This window comes from Rhineura floridana, chromosome 7, assembly GCF_030035675.1.
Source record: "Rhineura floridana isolate rRhiFlo1 chromosome 7, rRhiFlo1.hap2, whole genome shotgun sequence".
Classification (NCBI taxonomy): Eukaryota; Metazoa; Chordata; class Lepidosauria; order Squamata; family Rhineuridae; genus Rhineura; species Rhineura floridana.
The window spans coordinates 139,844,912-139,868,290 of NC_084486.1; the positions used below are offsets into that span (position 1 = coordinate 139,844,912).

The following is a 23,379-nucleotide window of genomic DNA, read 5'->3' on the forward strand; positions in this document are numbered from 1 at the left end:
GCTCCCGTACATGGCTTTCGGCAGCATCCAGAGAAGTGAGTCTCCCGCTGGCGCCAGCTCCAGCGCCACATCCACCTTACATGAAGCCACCAGCTGCCCCTGAGCAAAGCTCAATCTAATTATTTGTTTAAGTGTCACTCAGCTTTGCATAGGACCACTTAGGAACACAGGATGCAGCTTTATACCAAGTCCCAGCCTATGGTCTGAAGGCACATAAGGCCAGCTCCCTGCTGAAGCTAAGTAGGGGCAGGTCTGGTCAGTGCCTGGATGGGAGACCACCTGGGAACCATATGTAAGCCGCCTTGGGTTTCAATCATGAAAAGAAAGGTGGGGTATAAATGTAATAAATAAGTTTTGTTTGCAGCCCTGGGCTTCTGCTGGAAGGAAGGGCGGGATATCAAACAATCAATCAAATACTAGAAAGTAAATCTTACTGCGTTCAGCTGCCTGATTTCCAGGTAAATACAGTAGGGCCCCGCTCTACAGCGTTCCGTTTTCCGGCGTTCTGCTGATGCGGCGGCTTTCAATTAGGGGAAATTCCCTGTTTTAAAGCCGATATTGCGCTTTCGTGGCATTTTGCGGCATTTTCATGTGACGCGACCCATTATTGTCAATGGGTTCCGCTTTACGGCAATTTCTGCTTTACGGCGGGGGCCTAGTCCCTAACCCGCCATATAAGCGGGCCCCTACTGTAAGCATAGTACAGTGGCAAAATTATGTGTTAAATGTATGTTCTGGCACGTGGTATGATTTGCAGTTAGAACATACCAACAAAACACACACAGGAGCTACCTTAATATTAAATTTAAGAGCATAATCCTCTACATTACAGCCTTTCCCAACCTTTGGGTGCCCAGATGTTGCTGGACTACAGTTCCCATCATTCCTTACCATTGGCCATGCTGGCAGGGGCTGATGGGAGTTGTAGTCTAACCACCATCTGTTATCTTTTCCGCACCATCTGAAGACCTTCCTTTTTCAACAAGCCTTTCAAGTAGAGACCTTATTCTAGTCTGTCTGAATTGCTTTTTAAGATGTTTTTAAAGAGGTTTTGTTTTAATACATTTTAAAGTCAGTTTTAAAGATATTTTGCCCCAGGCTCCTACTGGGAGGAAGAATGGGGTATAAATGTAATTAATTAATAATAATAATACAACATCTGGGGACCCAAAGTTGGGAAAAGGCTTCCTTACAAGCGTAGGTTCCAATCCTTGCAGCTCATTAGGGAAGTATATCCCACTGAACGCAATGGGATTTCCTTCTAAGTAAATGTATATAAAACTTGCGCCGTAGGTCTACAGTCCTATGCAGTTACTTGGTAGTAAGCCCCACTGAACGTATAGCGTCCTCTCAGCCTACACAGGCTCCTCCCAGCCTGGCCTTTAGCCCCGCCCCTCCCTTCAAACTACAACCAAACTTAATTCCTTTCTCGCAGCCCTAGGGAGAAACAGGCTCTCAACGTACCTGCGACCTACAGTGTCTGGCCAAGCCAAGGAGAAACCGAACATCGTGGCGCCCAACACGACGGCGGCTGCGATTGGTTCGTCCATTGTTTCTGTGCTGCTATAGGCCGGCTGGGAAGATGGCTTCGCTCTCTATTGGCTCCAGAAAAGGGAGGACGACAGGAGCAAGGTTGGTCGAGTGGAGGGATTTGGTGTGGGGGGGGGCAGGCGTGCTGAGGGTTTTTTTGTGTTTGTGTGTGCGCGCGTGTCTTGGTGCCGGCCAAACGAGAAATCAGGAGCGGTCATGAGCGGCGGCGTGTACGGAGGGGGTAAGTGCCCGTGGAATAGGAGGGGTTCGTCCTTTCTTTTTCTCTCTCCCTCACCGCCCCGGCCCCCGAACCCGAACCGTTAGAACTGAGCGTCGCCCCAGTGTCACTTTTCTACGGGGAAGGGGGCAGCTGCTCCGGCAGAGCCCGAAAAAAGGTCCTGTGCCTTTAAGAGGGGGCACCGGAGGTAGAATTCCTTCCGCTGCACCTTCTCCCCTCATCTCGGCGCGCTCAGGGGAAAAGCTTCCCTTTAATTAGCCATTTATTTATTTATTTAGCAAGACTTGCATCCCGCTTAATGAAAAGCAGGAACTACAGCTGTTAAGCGATTTACATTTAAAACAATAGAAAGGAGACACTGATAAAATCAAGCTTTTGACCAAATGCCAATATTTTGATAATTTCGGCATTTTAGTTGCGTATCTAGGTAGGCTTTCCTAAACAAAAAAGTTTTTGGTAGGCGTTAGAAGCAGTGGGGGGTGTTCAACGCTACTCCTAGTTGGAGTAGACCCGTTGAAGTCAATGGGCATGGCTAACTTAGGTTGATTAATTTCAACGGGTCAACTCTGAGTAGGACTTGGCTGAATACAGCCCAGCACACTGAAAACGGTAGCTTCATATGAATAGGCTGGAGTTCCAGAGAATAGGTACTGCCGGCTAAAGGATGGATTTCTCGCAAGTCAGTTTGTGGAAAGAGCTTGGTGTGCCTTTTAAAGTTGCTCGGCAAGTAGACATTCAGCAGGCATGGAAGAAAAACACACTTTCCCTATCTGATGTTCATAAGAAAAGCCCTGCTAGGTCAGACCAAAAGTGTATTTGCTCTAGCACCCTCTTTTCCCATAACGGCTGCCCAGATACTTCTCATTGAAACTGGCAAGCAGGACATGTAAGAGTGTGTATTGTAGGTTGTGCAGTAGCGCTCTTCCATCAGCTGGCATTCACAGGTATATTGTTCTGGTACTGGAGGTAATATAGCCATTGTGATTAGTAATTAGGAATCATTCATGCCAGGCACGAGCAGTACCTTCTCAACCACACATGGGATGCTGGCCCTGGACTGAAGTGGTGGTGGCTGCTGCAACCTCTTCTCTTTCCCAAGCAGATAAGACCTTGAGCTGGCAGCAATGGCAGACTTGAGTTGCCTCAGGTTTGTGGTAGGCTTGACCAGAAGAGGGACCTGCCTAGTTGGGTGTTCTCTCTTCTCTTTGATTGTGTTGACAAGCAGTCTTTTGCCAATAAACGCATACAGTAGGGCCCCATTCATAAGGCGGGTTACGTTCCGGACCTCTGCCGAAAAGTGGAACTCATTGAATAGAATGGTGTGTGATGCCTAAAAACGGCTGTAAAAGCAGAACAAACGCCGTATGAGTGGGGCTTTAGTCTAATTGAGACCACCGCATTAGCGAAGCACCGTAAAGCAAAGTGCCATAAAGCGGGGCCCTACTGTAGCTTGTCTGACAAGGTTTTGTTTTGTTTCTAAAGTTACGCAAATTGTGCATCTATATTTACAGATGAAGTTGGCGCTCTGGTGTTCGATATCGGTTCCTATACGGTGAGAGCAGGCTATGCTGGGGAGGACTGCCCAAAGGTAGGAACAGAAGTGAGATTCAAGAGGGAACTAGAGGATTTGGGTTTTCCACGTGAAGAACTCCTGAAACGCTTGTAGATATCATGGCAAACCTCTGAACACTGTAGAAAGGAGCTGGAAATCTCCAGAGCAACAAACAATGGCTGGCCCAATAAAATATGAAATGTAGTGATCATGTACAAGCTTACACAACAAATCCAGTCAGACAGACCCCCTGCCCAGGGGAAGGTCTCAGCGGCTGTTGCTTTACCCTTCATATTATAAATGGAAGCCATTGCCATTTAAGTATTGCATTCCTGCAAAATACAGATGCATGAATCTCCCCTGACATACTTAATACCGATCTTCTTTCTTCTACCAGTCCTGCAATTTTAACCCAAGTAGTGGCGTAGTGGCTAAGGTGTTGGACTACGACCTGGGAGACCAGGGTTCGAATCCCCACACAGCCATGAAGCGCACTGGGTGACCTGGGGCCAGTCAATGCCTCTCAGCCTCATGAAAACCCTATTCATAGGGTCGCCATAAGTCGGAATCGACTTGAAGGCAGTACGTTTTAGTACCTGTTTCTTCATCCCCTTTGAATATGTAGCCTGTGTTTGACTTGGCTTCCTAAACTCTCTTCTATAAATTACCTAATATTTTGACCATAGTCATGTGCCATATTCCAGTGCCATATTTTTTGGGAGACTATATCGACAAAGGTGTGGGTTTCTTTAAGTAAGGAGTAGTCCTGGTTTGAGAGGAAAATGATGTGGTGAGTTGGCCCAGGCCAGAGTGATGAATTCACTCTGGGAGACCCAGATTCAAATCCCTGCTCAGCTGTTGCCATCTCAGCTAGGGTTGCTAACTCTTGAAGTACAATATTCTGGCACTTAGACAGGTCCAGGACCTGGTGGGTCATCAGGTGGAAGCTGTGTGTGCCTGGGACTGGAAAACTGGTATCAAGACTTCACAGACATGTTTTTGCAATTTAGAATTAAAAAGCTGAATAAGCAGTGCAGCTCCAGAGATTGATTGATTGTCCTTCCCTTCTCACTGCCTCCCCCTTGTACTATATTGTGAAATCTTTTTTGAGAAATGTTTAAATAAAAATGGGGGAAGAGAGTTCAACAAGCTACTACAGCGTTCATGAAATAAATGTTAACGTTATATAGAAGAGCCACAAGTACAGAAAATCTGGTGTGCCTCAGAGTGCAGCTCTATTTCCAGTTTATCCTTAGCATTCAGCTAGTCCTTGTATTATCCATATAAAATAAATCCATGACTCTCTTAACAAATCAAATGAAGCTGAGGCACTAGTGATAACTTCACCTCTCCTCCCCAGCAGCTAAGCTTGCTAAGATAATGCAAACAGACAACTTTGGTGTAACTTAGTATGTGTATTGTTTTTGAATCTTCCATTGTAGGTTGACTTTCCCACGGCCATTGGCGTGGTACTGGACAGGGATGATGGGAGCTCCATGATGGAGATTGATGGTGACAAAAGCAAACAAGGGGGCCCAACATACTACATAGACACTAATGCTCTGCGAGTTCCAAGGGACAACATGGAGGCCATTTCACCTTTGAAAAATGGAATGAGTATGATGCTGTGCATTTCCCTCTTTTTGTTCTTAAATTTTGAGTATTGATTTTAGACCCAGCACAAGGAATTATTCCTGTTACTTGCAAAAGGTTATTGTCCTAATTGTGAGAACACACTTGATCTGGAAGTGGAAAAAAATTGATTCTTACGATTTTTCAACCAAGATTTTAAAGCTTGCTAGACCCACAGAAGAGCCGTAGATATTCCCTCTAACTTATGTTGACCTGCTCTGAGATAGGCTTTCCTATGTAGTTTGTAAGGGTGGTTGTGGGGAAAACACAACTGCGCTTAGATGGCAGCATGTTTCCAAAAATGTGCTCATGTCCTGTCTAGCTGTATTTTTCTCCCATGCAGACATTCTGGTTATTCGGAATGACAGCAGCCCAGTATAGAGATTGTATTTAACTATGGTTTGTTACTTTAACCTTGGAAAGATTCCAGATGTGTGGTGAAACCATGGTTTAGCTTTCTTGGCTAAGACATGCCTCCAAAAACCACATTCAGAAGTGTACCAGAGAGGCAATAAAATCAGAGCATCTGGAGAGATTTGGAATCTGCCTTTACCATGGCTAATCCTCTTCTCCTAGGCATTTTAGCATGTGTTTTTAAATTGCTTTTTTAAAATGTGTTTTTAAATTTGTATATTTGTTTTTAATTGTTGTAAACCCCCCAGACAACTTCGGCTATGGGGCGACATACAAATTAAATAAATAAATAAAAATACAGTACAGATTTATTGCTTAACTGTTGATAATAGAAATCATTGTTTGCAGATCCACTTCAGATTGGTTTCTCAACCAGATTTGCAGCAACCTGGTTTGCACACAACAGTAAGCCCAACTATGGCTCAGTGTAAATGAGCAAGCATACTGGTACTTAGAGCAAAAATCATGGCCATGTCATTCTTTCCCCAGTCCTCCTGCTGCGCTACCCATAGCTAAGCCATGGTTTGGCTTAGCATCATTTATGAACTAGGTCAGTGTTTAACTATAGTTCAGGTGGTGAGATCATATTTGATCACAATTAAGGAATGCAAACCATGATTAAGCTTTGTGTCTGCAAAGAACGCGAGTACTTTTATGAAAGTAAACTGTTGTGAGTAGGGCCCTTGTCTTATACTTTTTAAAATAATCTGATTGTATCGTTCGTATCACAGGGTAGTTCCTGCACCAATACTTACAGTGCAGCATAGAATCCTTTGATCTCTTAGGGCTGCTGGTCTGGGTTTGAACGCTGCGTTCTTAGACATAATATTTCACCAATGCAAGGGTCCTCAGTTGTGTAAAAATGGTTAGGGCCCCCCTCCCTGCTTCTGTGGTCCCCCTTCACTGCCCTCATGTTGTGCCTTGCACTGAGAGCATGTGCCATGTTTGCACAGCTAAAGTGGAGCAGCACCTCTGGCAAAAGCAGCAGGTTTAATTTTGTTTTTTGGTGTTACAGTTGAAGACTGGGATGGCTTCCAAGCTATTTTGGATCACACGTACAAGATGCACATTAAATCTGAAGCTGCTTTGCATCCTGTCCTAATGTCTGAAGCACCAGTGAGTAAAAATCCAGTTTCTTTCTTTGAAATAGACAGTCAATGGTGTTTAGCAGTTTGACAATTGTGAAGCTAGAAAATTTGTGGGGGAAAGAGTGAATAACTTTAAAGCCAGGGCTTGGAAAAGAACATATTTAGATGACCCGAGACATTTGCACTTAGGTTGTCAATATGTCATCTTAATTTTAAAAGACATTTTCTATATATTCTTGTGACTGTTCCCATGATTATTTCATGCTTTTGAGAATTGTATGGTTGAGACATTCAGTGCTGTATAGTATTTATATAGTGCTATCCTTTGTTTACTGTTGTGTTTGATACTTGAGGTGGTTGGTTTGAGACAGTTTATTAACAAATGCAGGTTGCCACTTTATTTGTTCTCCAGTTAGCTGTAATGCTAACTTCTTGCAAACCGCTGTTGTGTAGCTTGAGTGCTAGGGAGGCCGACTCCCTACTTTTGCTACCTTTGAGAAATTAAAATTCTGCTCTTTCTCTTCCCCCCCCAGCATCTTATTGTACAAACAGCATAACAACCTGCATGTTAAATGTTAAAGACTTGAATTGATTACCATTATTTTTAATTTGAGTATCTTAACTGTCACACAGCTGTGCTCCACACTGAGTACTGCCCCCAGAGTTCTAAGTCATCTTTAACATATATGTTAACTGGTCACCCATAATCTACAACAGCCTTTGCCAGCCTGGTGTCCTCCAGATGTTTTGACCTACAACTCCCATCAGCCCTAGCCAATATAGCTGTGTCGACTGGGGCTGATGGGAGTTGCAGTCTGCAGGACAACAGGTTGGCTAAGACTGCTTTGCAAGAATCTCTCACATCTTTACTACTACTCTTTACAACTGTATCTATACTCGGGGCAGATGTTTCTATGTTTTTTTTGTACTCTAGGCATACAATATTGCCTAGATAACAGAGTTGCTAAATTGCTTCTCTGTACATCCTTCAACTGCAGAGTAGATCTCTCTTTAAGACATTTTATATGACTGAGGCTGTCACTTCTGGAATTTTGGCACTCCAGGCAGTTAGTGTCCATGGTTGGGTTAGCTTAATGTCAACCTTATGAACTTTTTCTCTGAAGTGATTTCTTCCTGCTCTATTCCTGCTGTTAGCCTGTTTTGTGTGCACTAAAGCAAACCACGTTCCCTTCCAAATAGTTTTAGCTCGTGATTTATGGTTTAAATGTTATATTGGTGCACATATAATATAAAACCGTGGTTTACTCTGGGAAGGGGAGGAAGTCACTTGAGAGAATGCATGGATAAGACCAGCTTCCAATTTGCAAACCATGGTATACAGGCAGATGATATTTTGTCTGAAATGGTGTCTTTGTGTGAACCAGTCCACTGCCTTTTCCAACAGGAAGTAACCCAGTTTTTCCTGTCTCACATATTTTTGCACTGTGAACATTTAAGTACCACATTTTGAGTGAAGCATGTTTCTTCTCAAATTACAATGAAATATTGTTTTTTTAAATCTTGTCTCTTTGCTCTTATAGTGGAACACCAGAGCCAAGCGTGAGAAACTGACAGAACTGATGTTTGAACATTACAATATCCCTGCTTTCTTCTTGTGCAAAACTGCAGTTCTTACAGCGTATCCCAAAAATGTTAATGATTAAACGGACATCGTTACAAAGTTTCTGTTCTTTTTAAAGCAAAAATATCAAACATGAAGTTTTAAAGATTTAAACCAATATGTTGTCACTGTGCTAGTCTCAAAGATGGGTTGGTTATATTTATTAGGTTATATCCAACTCTGTCATTCAGCTGATGGTAAGGCTTTTGTCAGGGGGAAGAGAAACAGCTTCCTCCATCCTCAGGAGCAAATTGGGGGGTACGCTACCAACAGGAGGGGGAACTGCTAGAAAAAATCCTTCCCTGTTCTGCTGATGGAAGCCTTATCGTCAGCTGAGCTATACCATCGGATGCAACCCATTGATTTCAGCTTTGTAAAACTTATTTTCCAGGCAGAGGAATCAAGAGCACTCAACATGAATTAACTTGGTATACGCTAACCTGTCTGCTTATTATGTCTCTCTTATTTATTCAAAGCATTTTTACCCCTCAGTCAAAAGGCTGTCAGAGCAGCTTACAGATCAGTTTTTTAAAAGTTGCCCTGGGAAAGCCTTTTTGAAGGGCAGGACATGTATGTGTAAATAAGTGAGGGCAGAAAAAAGAAATTTTCCATTCAGGCTGTGTTAATAGAACTACAGTTGATCTGACCCTTTAAGGAACTGGAGCTTGGGACTTAAGTTTCAAGTAATTATAAAGCTCAATCCTATGCATTTTTGTTTAGAAGCAAGTCTCCCACTAAGCCCAGTGGAGCTCACTCCCCAGTAAATACTGATAGAATTGCAGCTGTAGTTTAGTTTTTTTTAACTGCCTTCCCCCAAAAGCTGCAGGCAATTTTTACAAGAATGACACGCCTTATCTCATCCGTAAATATGTACTGTTTGCACAGATTCTGTTGTCTTCCTCAAATCTTTCAACCAGCTTCGCTAATGGCAGATCCACAGGCTTGATCCTGGATAGTGGAGCAACCCACACCACTGCTATTCCAGTGCATGATGGATATGTGCTCCAGCAAGGTAATGTTTTTTTCAGAGGGGTTGATAGTAATCTGAGCATCCTCATTAAGAAGTTAGGTTCAGGACAAACAACAAGAAGATTCCTTCACTCATACTAAGATTAAGGAATTTAAGGAATTTCTTTCACAAAGATGAGGTAATGGGACACCAGTTTAGATAGCTTTCTAAAAAGCATTATGGAGGATAGATCTATTGATGCCTATTCATCACATGAGCCAAAATGCAACCTCTGTATTCAGATTCAGTGTACCTCTGAGTACCAGATGCTGAAGCCCAGAGAAAGGCCCACATTGTCATGCTCTGTTTTTGTGTTTTGTCTAGAGGGGCTTCAGTCTTGTCTTTAAAAGCCCCTTCCCTTAATTTCTCTCATAAGAACAAGGCCTTTTGGATTTTGTACACAATGCCTGGGCTAAGCCTGAGTGCATGTGATTTGTGAAGTTCTTACCGTCCTTTAATATGCAGCCCAGTCACTCGGGAGGGAAGGGGTCTCTTTGTGTGACAAAATGCTCTTCCAGCCCGCTGCTGGGTTGGAGAACAAAGTGGTCCCTGAGAATGCAAAATCTGGCCAGCCAGGTGCTCAGGAAACAGTTTGGTTTATTGCTAAGGGGGAAAAGCTCTTGTGTGCAAATTGTGTTATTGGAGTATTGAAACCTTTTCTTGGTGTGTCATGCATTTGTAGGCATTGTGAAATCACCTCTGGCTGGAGATTTCATTACAATGCAGTGCAGAGAACTATTTCAGGAAATGAACGTTGAGATAATCCCTCCATATATGATCGCGTCAAAGGTAAGAGATTATATTTGGAAGAAGGGTTGCTTGTCTTGCGTATATGTTGGCTGCTTCTTTGAGCCTTTTCTCCAGTTCAGGCGATATTTCTCAAATGTTTTGACCTTCGGGTCCCCCCCTTGACCTTCCTCTGCCTTGTAGGGCCCCACCAACCCAGAGTTAGCGTGAGTGTTCATATGGAGCCTTCGGATCTCAAGCACAATACTTTTCATTGTAGCCAAATGGCATGTTTTGCTGAGAGATGTTGAGAGCTCATGTGCATGTGAACCAGCCCAGTAGGGTTGAAATTTTATTTATTATTTGATTTATATCCCACCCTTCCTCCCAGCAGGACCCCAGGGCGGCAAACAGAAATGCTAAAAACACTTTAAAACATCATAAAAACAGACCTTAACAAACATCAAAACAAAACAATGTTAAAAACATTTTTTAAAAAACAGCTTTAAAAACATCTTTTAAAAAAAGGTTAAAAACATATTATTAAAAAAACACATATTAACAAGCAATTCTAACACAGACGCAGACTGTTGTCCCCCTTGGGAGATAGGTTTAAGATGAACTGTGTGTTATACTGTTCTGATAGTGCTAGGTGGGCAGCTGTGAAGGAAGCATCCAACAACCCTGCAAGGTGGGCTACTTGCTATACTCGTTTCTTTACAACTACCACCAAAACGTACAGGCTGTCCTGTTGGGAGGAGAGGCACTGCTAGCTGAGTGAGCTTTAGCCTGTTTCCCCTCCTCTCTCTCAGATCAAAGCTGATAGCATAAATTGAGCAATCTGGCACGTGGAAGAATATTCCTTGGATAATCAGTAGGAAGCCGAACCCCAGAATCCAGTCTAGAAACTTTTTATTGAAAATGGGGATAAGGGAGAAAGTCAAATAGGTAGCATTTGAAATGAAATGAAACAAGTATTCTTGAGATACCGTACACTAGAGAAACGTACAGAGAGTCAGCAGACTTGCTTACAAATGAGCAAGGGTCCAACCAGTGGTAAACAACCTTCATAACAAAATCAACCTCATTTTATCTCCCTAGAGTCCACAGGGAGGCGGTAGTGGGGAGAGATTGTCAGATGGAGGGAAATTTCTCCAGTCAGAAAGGCCGAAGGACGTTGGTAGTAAATGGCAGGAAGCAAGGACATGGTAGATTAAAGTTTGCCAATGTGCAAAGGTGAGAATTGAAGAGCTATATCTCGCCTCTTGACTGGTAAACAAAACCCATAATATGAAGGCTCATTCTGTAGATTTGGGAAAAGTTGCGAATTGCATGATTCAGCAGCCTCCCTACAATGGTGAAATTAGAATGCAAGTCCTGTGTTCTTAGGCTGTCTTGAGATGTGGACACTTTGAACTGATCCTGATTTGCTATTGCAGGAAGCAGTTCGTGAGGGTTCTCCAGCAAACTGGAAAAGAAAAGAGAAATTGCCACAGGTCACAAGAACTTGGCACAATTATATGTGTAATGTGAGTATGTTTTTCTGGGCCTACAAAGAAAATAACTTTAGAAGTATTTCTTGCAGTAGGTAGGATTCCTCCATTAGAGGCAATCAGCATGACCAGAGGTCAGGGATGATGGGAGTACTAGTCCAACAACGGCTGGGAGGGGCAGCGCACGGTCCCTGGCCTTGCCCTAAGTAAAGGTGTGGGTCAGGATTGCATCCTCAGGGACAGGGTTTAAAAAAATCTGGAGAAAGACAGGTCAGTGAGAGAGAAAAAAAGATGAGAGCAATAATAATATAAAATGTATTAAGATTTTGTTTTGCAAATTGTGAAGGGATCTTTTGTTTGTTTTTAATTGGTATTGGTTTAAATTAAAACCTTTCATCATCCTGGAGTTCCCACATACAGAAACCTGAAAAATGAGAGCTACAGGACATTGTAGCTTTAAGACTGAGTAGGTTTATTGTGGGGCTGGGTAACCTGCATTTCTTAGATGCACTGCAGTCTACTTTATGGATTCTGCAAGCAATAGCTGTAATTTTGAAGATGGAAGTACAGACTCTTGTGAGAGGAAAAGCCTTATGTGGCATTTGATAATGCTAATGAAGACATTTCCCTGTAAGATTTGTCTTTTGGAAACTCTAAACCATAACTCCATCTCCTAGAGAATCCACTCTGACTTGTTGTGATATTACAGATATATGTTGTTGCTTCTGCCTGCTTGGGATGGTGCACAGCGCCTGCCCTCTTTGGTCTTCTGGTACTGTTCTCCATTTTGATGTTCATTTGCCATTGGTGGCAGTGAGAACATGATTCACAGGCTGGGTCTAGTTAAGTGTGGGGAACTTTTGGCTCACCACATGTTGCTGATCTACAACTCCCAACAGCCCCTGCAAGCATGGACAGGGATGATAAATGCAAGAAATAAATAAATAAAAATAAAAGATGAGAGTTGTAGTGCAGCAACATCTGGAGCACCAAGGTTCCCTATGCCTTGTCTTGCCGGAAGCCTTGCCTTTATTTGGCTACGTAGAAAATAACATAACGTTGTGAACATGCAACTTCATAACCCATTTTTTTCTCTTTTAAATACTCCCCCCCCTACAGTGTGTAATTCAGGACTTTCAAGCTTCTGTCCTCCAAGTGTCCGATTCAACTTATGACGAACAGTATGTAGCTAAGTCTTTCTGACTGTATTATGAACTTCACAATGGGTAACAGAGGAAACAAAGCTATTTCCAATCTGAGCTTGTGGGCTGTTTCAGACATAATGCTAAATTATAGTTTAGTGTTACAAGAATGAGTCTAGCCTTCCACTGGGCTTGCACTTTCCTCCCTCCCCTGCCTCCAGTATGTGTGTCGGGAGGAATCTGGAAGCTTTTGCTTCTGTATTTATTAACCGCAACTTGCCATGTGGTCAACACTGGACAAATTGTGGTTATCTCAACTATGTATAGTGGAAACAACAACTTCAAACCATCGTTTTATGAAGCTGGCTTGTTTTCACGAATCATAGTTGAGAATAACCAGTTTAGGGTTCGGATGATGTGCTAAGTTGGCGTAGATCTAAAATTGATACAAAAACTTCCAAACTCCTTATAGCTTTGTTGGAGGGGGAAGAGGGGAGTGTGGGGGTGACTACCTTTGTACTCTTCATGCTAATCCATGGTTTAGCACAGGGTGGTGAACCTGTAGCTTAGCAACATCTGGGAGGGGCACAAATCCCGTCTCCCTGACCATTGGTCATGCTGGCTAGGACTGATGGGAGTTGGAGTCTAAACAACATCTGGAGGGTCACAGGTTCCCCATTCCTGGTTTAATGTTGCAACAGAATGCAGTCAGTGTGTCAGATGCAAGGTTGGCGGAGTAGGATTTAAAATTGAGCAAGTGAGATTATATCTTTTGGTTGGCTAGCTAGTTTTTCCAATGATTTCTTACTTATTTAGAAAACTTACACCCCGCCCATCCACTACAGTTGCAGTGCTCAAGGCAGTTTACAATGAGTAGTAGTAGCAGAAGTTGTTGTTGTTGTTACACTACGGTTGCAGTGCTCAGGGCAGTTTACAGTGAGTAGTAGTTGTTGTAACAACAACAATAATAATGAGAGCCATTTTGGGTCAAAATTCAGGGTTTTATTGGAGGCATGACTGGTTATTCATTATCTTTAGACCCAAATATCTTAATTTTAGGTTACCTAAAGGATTAAATCCTTGATGATGATTTGGGAATGATTCTTATCATTGGGGCTGTGATCTGTATATCAGGCAGATGGAAAAAGAACACAGCTGCCTATTTATTCTGAATGGTTTAACCAAATACAGAATATAGCTACTTTAACTAAATTGACATAAAAATAGATAAAGTTGAACATTTATAGAACAATGAGGTATTTTGTGAAGTTCTGGAATGATCAATTCCAATACAATATTCAGTTTATGTAATTCTTCTGCCTTATTGCTGGGGGGGGGCAGAATTAGATTGAGAAAAATAAAATAAAAACGAGAGACAACTAGAGCAGATAAAAGCAGCTTAAAAGCAACTAGGATAACACTTTACTTAAACAAAAAACAACCCCAGTTCACTAAGAAGATGGAAGTAAGCTTTCAACCTCATGCAGAGTTCCTCAAGCTTAGCAGAAGGGTGACATTTCCTGCGTTGACATCTCTGCCAATGTACCCTTGAGCATATGTCATGGGAGTCTCTGTGCATTGTGAAGAATTCTGGGGCATGTTCTTGAGGATATGCTGGGACTGCACTCCGCCTGCAGCTTGGCTTTGCAGGTGAAAGCTGCTAGTGGTAGGTGTGATGGAACAGTTTGCAGCCTCCCTGAAAGGGAAGGGGGGGCAGGCTACCCAACCTACCCAACCCCTCCTCCTTCTTAACTGATAGCCTTCTGGGGAAACCCAGGGTTGTAGGTATTTAAACGGATGGATAGGGTCTGTTAATGGCGTAATGGGATCTGTTTAGGAAAATTACTTGTTAAGCAAAGAAGAAAATGAAAAAAGTACAGCTGGGAAATTCTGGTGGACATTGTGTTGGGACTTGGGTGTGACTCCAATCCCTTCTATGCCACAAGGTTCTCTGGGCAGGCCTTGTCAAGTCGCTGTTTCTCAGGATTGTCATAAGGAACATTTGGTAAGAAATGCAATTCGCTTTTGGGCATGAGAAGTGGGAAAGAAAAGCATTAAATGCCTTCTAAAAACGAGTGGTTTCTGCCTCCAGGGTGGCAGCACAGATGCCAACGGTACATTATGAATTCCCCAATGGCTACAATTGTGATTTTGGTGCAGAGCGGTTAAAAATTCCCGAAGGCTTGTTTGACCCTTCCAATGTAAAGGTAAAACTAAGAAAGATGGTTTGTAAAAGGGTATGTGTCTCCTTCTAGTTATGTTATGGAAGTGTATAGGAATTATTAAAGAGAAATGTCCTGTAATCTTAATGGTTTTTAATGATTTGAGGGATGGAAAAAATAGTGGGTGTTTTGAGCTTCAGATGAGCCAGGGTGCTTTGTGTGTCTTGCATTATCTTTGACACAACATTATGTTGAAGTGGGGAGCCTCTGGTCTGTGGGTGTAATTAGGCCTGGCAAGGGTCCTAATTTGACCTATGAGGTCATTTTTCCCAAACCACGTTCACCTGCCCGACCCTTAATTATATGTGACAGCAAGTGTGAGTTAGGTAAAGATGTAGCTGTCATCACATCAAAGTCTGCAAGCAGTTTGCATTGCAAGGGGCTTGCAAACAGACTTCAGAGACAAGCGCCTTTCAGGTTGACGTCTGATGACATAACGATGCCAGATGATTGATAGATGAGTAGCCCACCTGTCAAAGTTGGCCTGTGGGGATGGGGTGCGTGCGAAAGGAGGGATCTAGTTTGCCACCTGGATCCAGTTCCCTAACCTTGCATTAAATGATCGGCAGACAGTGAATTCTGGTAACAAGGAGTTTAAAATAAGTTCAGATAAGGGTGATCTCTTGTGTTCTTGTATGAGCTTAAATTATAGCTTGCCTAATGCCAAAGCCTTGGGGTGGGCTGCTTTAGACACAGATCACAGTTCCTTTGGAAACAGTAGTCTAAGCTGTCATCTACATGTGGAAAATATGTGAGGATGAGGTCCGCCCTGGCCCTTTCCTAACTAAGCACACGTGCACAGACACACACACTCTCCTACCAGTGGCAGTTCTTCTCCTGCCCTCTTTGTTTTGTACAACTTGTTGACCACCAAGCTAGTGTAGCTCATCAGCCACATATAGCAGCCCATTGGGGGGGGTTGATAAATCTGTTTTGTTTCTCTTTTTTTGCCTTTTTTTTGTTTCCTGCCTGGGACTACAAATACAATATTTGGATCATAGGCTGCATTTGGCTTGAAGGGTCGCACATTGTACTGTTCTGATTGGTGTTTTCTCTTTCCCAGTCATACCCACATGGAAGACTAAGTAATTAAGACTTCCCCTCCTTTAAAATGCATTGTTAGCAGGTTGAGGCGTAGCTGTTTAAAAGAGAGAAGAAGCTTGGTCTACCTTATTTTGAAAGAAAGTTAAGTTTCTTTAGCAGTTCTAAATAGGGTAATAAGTTAGGAAGAGATGTTTTCTTTTTGAAATCATTTCAGTGAATGGGGAATTGGGTACACATTGGGTACAACAGCATTTTCCAAGCTCACTCTCACACATGCGGAAGAGATGGGCAGGTGAGGCTCCCCAGGAGCTACAGCCCTCTGAATTGCTTGTGTCCTCCCCCCTCCCGTTTGTGGACCTGAGCACGTGGTAAACGAAGGATATTGGGGGTTCTTCTGTAGTAGTATTAACTTACCATTTTCTGTCTTCTCTCTCCAGGGTTTATCTGGCAACACAATGCTTGGCGTGAGCCACGTGGTCACCACGAGTGTTGGGATGTGTGACATAGACATCAGGCCAGTAGGTGTTAGGCATGATGGGTTAATAGAAGAGAGACCTGGGAGACTCTTTCCTTAGCTAAAGTTCAAAGTGCAGGATTGATCCGTGCCATAAATTGCAACCTGCTCCACACAATGCTGTTAAAAGCTTGCTTGTATTCTCCAAAGGAGAGCTGGTGTAGTGTCATGGCTATGGACAGAACCTGTGCGTCAGGAAGTCCCTGGTTCAGATCTTGCCCCAGCAATAAACTTGCTTAGGTGAGCCACTGTCCTTTCACTCTGTGCCTCCCCATCTGCAACACAGCGATAATTCTGACTTAATGTCATAGGCTGGTCTGAGATGATGTTGAAGCGCTTTACATACCCTCTAAAAGCCTGTGTAAATATTAGGTGGTGTTTGTTAATAATGCATTAGGTACATAGGAAGCTGCCTTATCCCAGGCCAGATTATTTGTCCATGTATTTTCTGACTGGCAGCTCTCCAAGGAGAGAGAAGTCTTTCCCATCACCTATGTGCCAGGGATTAGACCCAGGTTCTTCTTTGTGCAGAACACATGCTGTCCTGTTGAGCTCCTGTCCCTGTTATTAGCAGTGGTAGTGGTGAAACATTTTACCCTACCTTTCCATCCATGTGGACCCCTAAGATAGCTAACAATCTGTCAAAACACACATTTGCATGGATTTAAAAATGAATAAAATCTAAAATCCCAGTTGGCAACATTCAAAAAGAGAAGCAGCAAGACCTATTGAGAGGACCAGACAGTCAGTTACCACCCAGGCTCACTGACCTGGTATCTATAAGCAAGGAGTGAAGAAGCAAGATGTTTTGGGGAAAAGAACTCTGCCTTATGGGTGCCACCACTGAAAGGCTTTGTCCCATGCCATAACTCAGCCAGTTAATAGGATATGGAGCAGGACTTCCTGATTAAGATCTAAGCATGTGAATGGGTTCAGAGGGAGAAGGGTGACCCTCCTTTGTCTCAGGATTACAACTCCATATAGTTGTTGGGAAAGAAGTCCTATTGAATTTGATAAGACTTATTTTTGAGTAAGATAGCCTAAGATCACACTAAATTTTTTTGTCGCTAGGAGCACTACAGAAGGGGACCTTATGGGGTTGGGAGACCATAATCTTGGGGTGTTCTATCCCACTTGTATTACAGGGCACGCTGCTTTAGCTATTATGGCACAAGGTTTTCCATGAGATGGCAGAAACTACACTGGATTGGGCTGCCATCTTAGTGGTCCAACACAGCTTTGTTCCCTGCCACTTGCATGCTTCTTTGCTATATTTTTGCTTTGCCCCCAGTAATAGTCACCAGATCCATCCACAGCTGTGCCCAGAATGTGCAAACTTGGTAGAAATTCCAAATTACACTGCTGTGACTAGGTATTAAAGTTGTACACACTAGACCTCTTTCCCAGGCTTCTGCTGAATTAGGGATCCCTGTCTGCCAAACAATGGCTTTAGTATGGAATTCTAGACTTCCTACAGAATGCTGAAGCTGTAGGGCCCAATCTTATCGGTATTTATGCTGGGCTGGGGGGAGTTAGGATATGGTGGATCTCCAGCTGAGCTGCCTGGGCCCCAGCTCAGCTAAGCTATGATGGTGCAAGTTCCTCATCCTGGCTCAGCTATGGCTGAGCCAGCAAACCCCCACCCCTCCCGGCTCAGGTGAGACTGACGTAAGTTAAGTCAGTGTAAGTGATGCTGGTGTAAGTCCAAAAATGGGCATTCTGGGGGTGTGGTGGGGGCAGGACCAAAGGGAGGAGGGCATACCCCATATCCTACATCTATTTAACTTGGTCATGTGACCTCCAGTCCCAGTGTAAGTTAAGCCAGGTAAAAGGGTGGGCTAAGTAAAAACACAGAATAGCTCTGGTTTTTGCTGCTTTCACTTTATTTCCACTGGGCTGAGCCGGCATTCTCCCCTCCCATGGGTTCCTGATTGGAGTTACAGTCTGGCATACTTCAATCCAGTTAAAGTTATGCTGGTTTCCTTGATGTAGGATTCCTCTGCCCTTTAATGGGAAAATTCCACTGGGTTGTATTCAATGCTAGTCCTACTCAGAGGAGACCCATTGAAATCAATAAACCTATATTAGTCATGTGTATTAACTTTAGTGGGTCTTCTCTGTGTAGGACTAGCATGGAATACCACCCATTTTCTTTGTGTTTTGCACTGGGACAACTCACAAGTTTTAAACATCTTTCTTTCATTTGTTCATTTTATCAGCAGTGTGAACTTGTGACTTTGTTCTTTCAATTTCTATCTCTGTGTGGTAAAAAGCAATGGAGAAAAATGCAGCTGTAACGTATTCTTTCTTTGTTCTCCAGGGCCTCTATGGCAGTGTGATTGTAGCAGGAGGCAATACGCTATTGCAGAGCTTTACAGACAGGCTAAATAGAGAACTCTCTCAGAAAACTCCTCCGGTAAGAGACTACCAAACAGCAAACATTTTCATTGTATTTCTCAAATGCAGGTATTTGACTGTTTGAACAGTGCACTTGCCAAACACGAGTATGGAGATTCTATGTGTTGGGTCAGTGATGGAGCTATGAACTGCAACAGCTTGCAGTTCACTGGTGTATAGTGGAGGACTCTGCATGTATTACCCTTTCAGGTGGGGTTCAAATATAATGTTTCTGATCCAATAATTTCTGGTTTGTTGGAGCAGGAATGAGCAACAAGCTTGAGTATTCCTTCCTTCTCTCTCACATGCATGACTTCAGAGGATGCTTCCTGGTTAAACCTGTTTTCCTGTCACATCCAAACTAGGAAACTGGGGGTTGTATTCAATGCTGCCGTTCCACTTGTGCAGTGGAACTTCCCCCTCCTTTCCTCTCCCTTGCAACCCCCCGCACACCCTCAAAATTGTTCCAGAGAGTTGAGAGACCTTCCGGAGCAGATTTTGGGAGCATGCAGGGATAGGAAGGGAAAGTCCTGTTATGCAGATGAAACTTGTGCAGCGTGGGCTAGTGCCCTGTAAACACTTTCTACAAACCAGGATTGCAAACCATGCAGTATGCAGACACAAGAGATATTTGTGCAAGTTGTCCATTTGTAGCCACGATCCAACGATCATGTTAGCTCTGTGTGCCAAAAGAGATTTTGGACTCAGGTTCTGAAAACAGAAGCGACACGCACGCGCGCGCGCACACACACACACACACACACAGAGAGAGAGAGAGAGAGAGTCCTATTTTGCAAAAAGGAGTCGCATAACAAACCACTTCTGAAACATGAGGGGCATTTCACATGTGATTTGAATCACAGCAATGATGGGGCTGTTCTAGGGCATGGGTTCTCAACAAGAGGGGAATTTCCCCCCAGGGGGGAATTTTAGGGTTCCAGGGGGGGAATTGGGACCACTATTCAGCAAAGTGTGATGTCCTGTAGATTATGTACAATCTGTAAAATTGTAGTTTGTTTTTAATTTAATCTGCGACATTCAATAAAGTTTATTGAATGTCACAGATTAAAATCGATTCTTGAACATGCAGCATTATCTTCATTTGCAAAATTAAATTATTATTTAAAGACCAGAAAGTGCTCCAAGAAATTCTGTTATAATATAAACTAAGAAATTTTTCTCTCACAAGAAACACCACCGTCACTCGCGAAACATCAACACGCTATGAGAGACTATCTTGGGAAGGGGGGAATTATATTCTGAACAATGGTGAAAGGGGGGAATGGAGCAAAAAGGTTGAGAACCACTGTGGGAAGATAATCCTGCTAGGCACCTGCAAGCCTGGCTTTGGGCATTCCTCAAATACGCTTTGAAGTATTTTTTTTTCTGATTTCAGAGCATGAGGCTGAAGTTGATAGCGAACAATACAACGGTAGAACGAAGATTTAGTTCCTGGATTGGTGGCTCCATTTTGGCTTCTTTGGTTAGTAAACTGAGAGGCTCACCTACTTGGGAACTGGGCTGCTCAGCAAGGCACTTGGGTTACCTGAGAAGATTTGGTTGAAACTTAATAGCACCTGGGAGAATTAGATAAAGGGGAGAAATGTGTGCATATAAGAATGGTAAAGCAATTTGCCCTTTGTAAAGTATTATAGGAATTCTTATTTCAAAATAAATTCCTACTTGAAGAGCAAATAGGTTCTCCTTTCTTGTTGTCCTTAGAGCAGGGATAGCCAACATGGCGTCCTACAGTTGTTAAGGGACTCCAGTTCCCATCAGCTCCAGCTAGTATGGGTGAGGGTCAGGGAGGATGGGACTTGTAGCCCTACAACATCTGGAGGACACCATCTTGGCTACTCCTCACCTAGAGGTGCTCTCCTCTCTTTCCACGAGAAGGTAGCTACTCGTCAGACAAAGGCTCGGCTGGTCTAGGTGCCACTTTCTACTTTCTCCCTCTGCAGTAAATGATTGCATATTCCTGGGAAACGTAGGGAATAATAACTTAATAGTTGCCATCACATGCCATGAAGGGTCTCTGGTTGCATTAACACCTACAGTCTCTTTAACTGTAGTTAAGAGATCAGGAAAAGGCTGTGGGGATTGTACAGGGTTGTATTCATCTAACCTTTGCTCATAGTAGACCCACTGAAATTAGTGGGCATGACTAACTTAGGTTTGCTAATTTCAATGGGTCTACTCTGAGTTAAGGTTAGTTGAATATAACCCCTCCCACTCCCATAAGGCTTGAAGCTGGCTAAGCAGGGGGGCGGAGAATGCTTTTAGCCTTAACTGGGGTTAAAGAGATCAGTTCCATTATGCACACATCAGCCAGCAATTGGTAAACTGTCATAGGCACTGTACCTTTGACCAGTTGATATCCAACTTTAAATCCAGGCCTAGTTGCTACAAACCTCATTCTGCTCCTGTCCTCCTTTTTCCCCTCTCCCCCATTCTGCTTGCACCTTTAACCATTTTTTCTTCGAAGCCATCCTATATGTTTCTTGTTGGCAATCCCCTCTCACAGCAACCAAAAATACTGGTAAGTCTAAAATGTCTATGTAAAATGACATCCTTCTGTTATGTTCTTGGGCCACAATTTCTGTAGATCTTCCTGCCTCTAGTTGTATTTTCTTACCAGGTTATCACCATTGCGCTTGTTTGTCCATACCTTTCTTCCTGCCACAGCACTATTCTTTTCTTTTTAAAAACACTTATTTTTCTATGCAGGATTTAAGGTTTGTTAGTGTTTCCCCAAAATACCCATTTTGATTAATCCTGGTTGTAGCTTTTGTTTGAAGACTGGGTAATTGCACAAGAGTGGTTGAAAATTGGTCTGTGGAGACTGGTGGCTCTGATGTCAGTGAGGCAGTAAATCCGCTCTGAGCTTTACTCCAAACTTTCAGTGAGAAGCTCTTTCCACTTTCTCTGCACCATGAATTATAAATTTCAATTATGTTTCTTCCCACTTAGGTCTTTTCCCCTCCCCCCCAACATGTTAACCTTTCCTTGTAGAGGTCTTGCTGCAGCTCCCTGGTCATTGTATACCCTTATATACCCAGTCAGTCATTGCTCTGCAGGTGAGGGCCTCCTGCAGATACCATCTTATCAGGAGGTCTGTTCCGCACAACATAGGAAGCGGATCTTTAGTGTGGTGGCACCAACGCTGTGGAATTCCCTCCCCATAAATCTTATCGGCACCTACTGAAGACCTTCCTCTTTCAGCAAGCCTTTTAAGTAGAGACTTTATCCCCGTCTTTCTCTGTGTTGGAATTGCTTTTTAAGATATTTTTAAATATTTTTTTGAAAAAATGTTTTTAAGATGTTTTATTCTAGTGTTTGTCCCTTCTTTGCCACCCTAGGCTCTTTCTGGAAGGGCATGATAGAAATTTAATAAACAAATAATAAATAAAAATAAATAATAATAATACTTGTGGTTGCTCTTCTCTACTCTGCACTGTCCTTCTGAAGAGGTGGCTCTCATCTCTGCTTTTGTCTTTTACAGGGTACCTTCCAACAGATGTGGATCTCCAAGCAAGAATACGAAGAAGGTGGAAAACAATGTGTAGAAAGGAAATGCCCATAAAAACCTCCTGTGATTAAAAAGAAATGGCTGCCCACCCAAGCGCTTCTAATACCCGATAGCTTTAGCATACTCAGGAATGGAACGTTTTGTCTCTGTTTTGTAGGAAATGTATACTTTTTTGTGCGTTCTGCAATTTCCATTTTTAACAAACCATAGGTATTTTAAAAGGCCAAACTGGTTCTGTGACAGCAAACGGATGCCTGCATCCTCCGTAAATGCAATAACTCTTATACAAACGTTTTATAATTTTTGTATAAATAACTATTTTCTGCAAAATCATTTTTTTCCTGGAAACTAAGCTATGAACTGTGGATGTAATCTCTTGCCTTTCTAAGAAACGTGTCTAGTTTCAGACTAGTCTTCCGTGTTATGTTGGCCATAATAAATTCCTCTAGTTTGTCTTAGATAGATAGATCTTTCTGTTTTTTTGTTTTGGAGCACTTTTTTCTCTACATTCATACATCTTACCTGTTTACATGCAGAGGGGAGAATGAATGGCACAGATAAACCAACCTCTGTCACCTGGAGAGCTTTAATGTTGTTAATAGCGTGGGAGATCTCCAACAGTTTGAGTTAAATCTTGGCAAATTTGTGTCTTGCTCTTTAAATATAACAGTCACGATATGTCATGCCTAAGCATTTAAACAGTAGGTGTGAATTCTGATACTCGCATCTCTAGCATAGTCTTAAAGTGCAATTGAAATCTAAGATCTGGGTTGATGAATTTGGATTTGGCAGATCTTGGGCTCAGCCAGCATAACTCCCTTACCCTTGCTCAGCTAAAGATAACGCTAACATGAGTTTCTCAACCTGGCTGAGCCAGAGGTCAGCTAGCAGAATGTATGCTGGTGTAAATCCCCTAAAAGGAGGCATTCTGGGGTGTGTGGCAGGGCAAGGAGAGACACCTATTTCAGTCCTCTTTTAGCTCAGTCATGTGACCAGCCACCTTAGTGGAATGTATGGCAGCAAAAAGAGTGGTGTAAGTATTATTTGATTTATTAGTTGTTTGATACCTGAAGGTCCCAAAGCGACTTGCACAATGTTAAAACAAATAAAACACTATTTATGTACTTGATTTATATCCTGCCCCTTCTCCCAGTGGGAGCCCACTGTAAAAACATAATAATAAACAACTAAACAATAGCTATACTACTCCCACACAGCCACAGGAAGG

The 23,379-nt window shown here is 42.8% G+C and overlaps 1 protein-coding gene across 1 annotated transcript; it reads left to right on the forward strand.

Annotated features, from left to right (window-relative positions):
• Positions 1 to 1,649: 1,649 nt before the first annotated feature.
• Positions 1,650 to 22,609, forward strand: ACTL6A (actin like 6A). The gene is made up of 14 exons (XM_061637384.1): positions 1,650 to 1,771; positions 3,280 to 3,356; positions 4,763 to 4,937; positions 6,382 to 6,482; positions 7,996 to 8,093; positions 8,993 to 9,087; positions 9,767 to 9,873; positions 11,250 to 11,339; positions 12,423 to 12,484; positions 14,538 to 14,652; positions 16,149 to 16,229; positions 18,546 to 18,641; positions 20,019 to 20,105; positions 22,125 to 22,609. Exons 1-14 carry the CDS (start codon positions 1,747 to 1,749, stop codon positions 22,203 to 22,205), a joined length of 1,290 nt encoding a protein of 429 aa, XP_061493368.1. The 5' UTR covers positions 1,650 to 1,746; the 3' UTR covers positions 22,206 to 22,609.
• Positions 22,610 to 23,379: the final 770 nt, after the last annotated feature.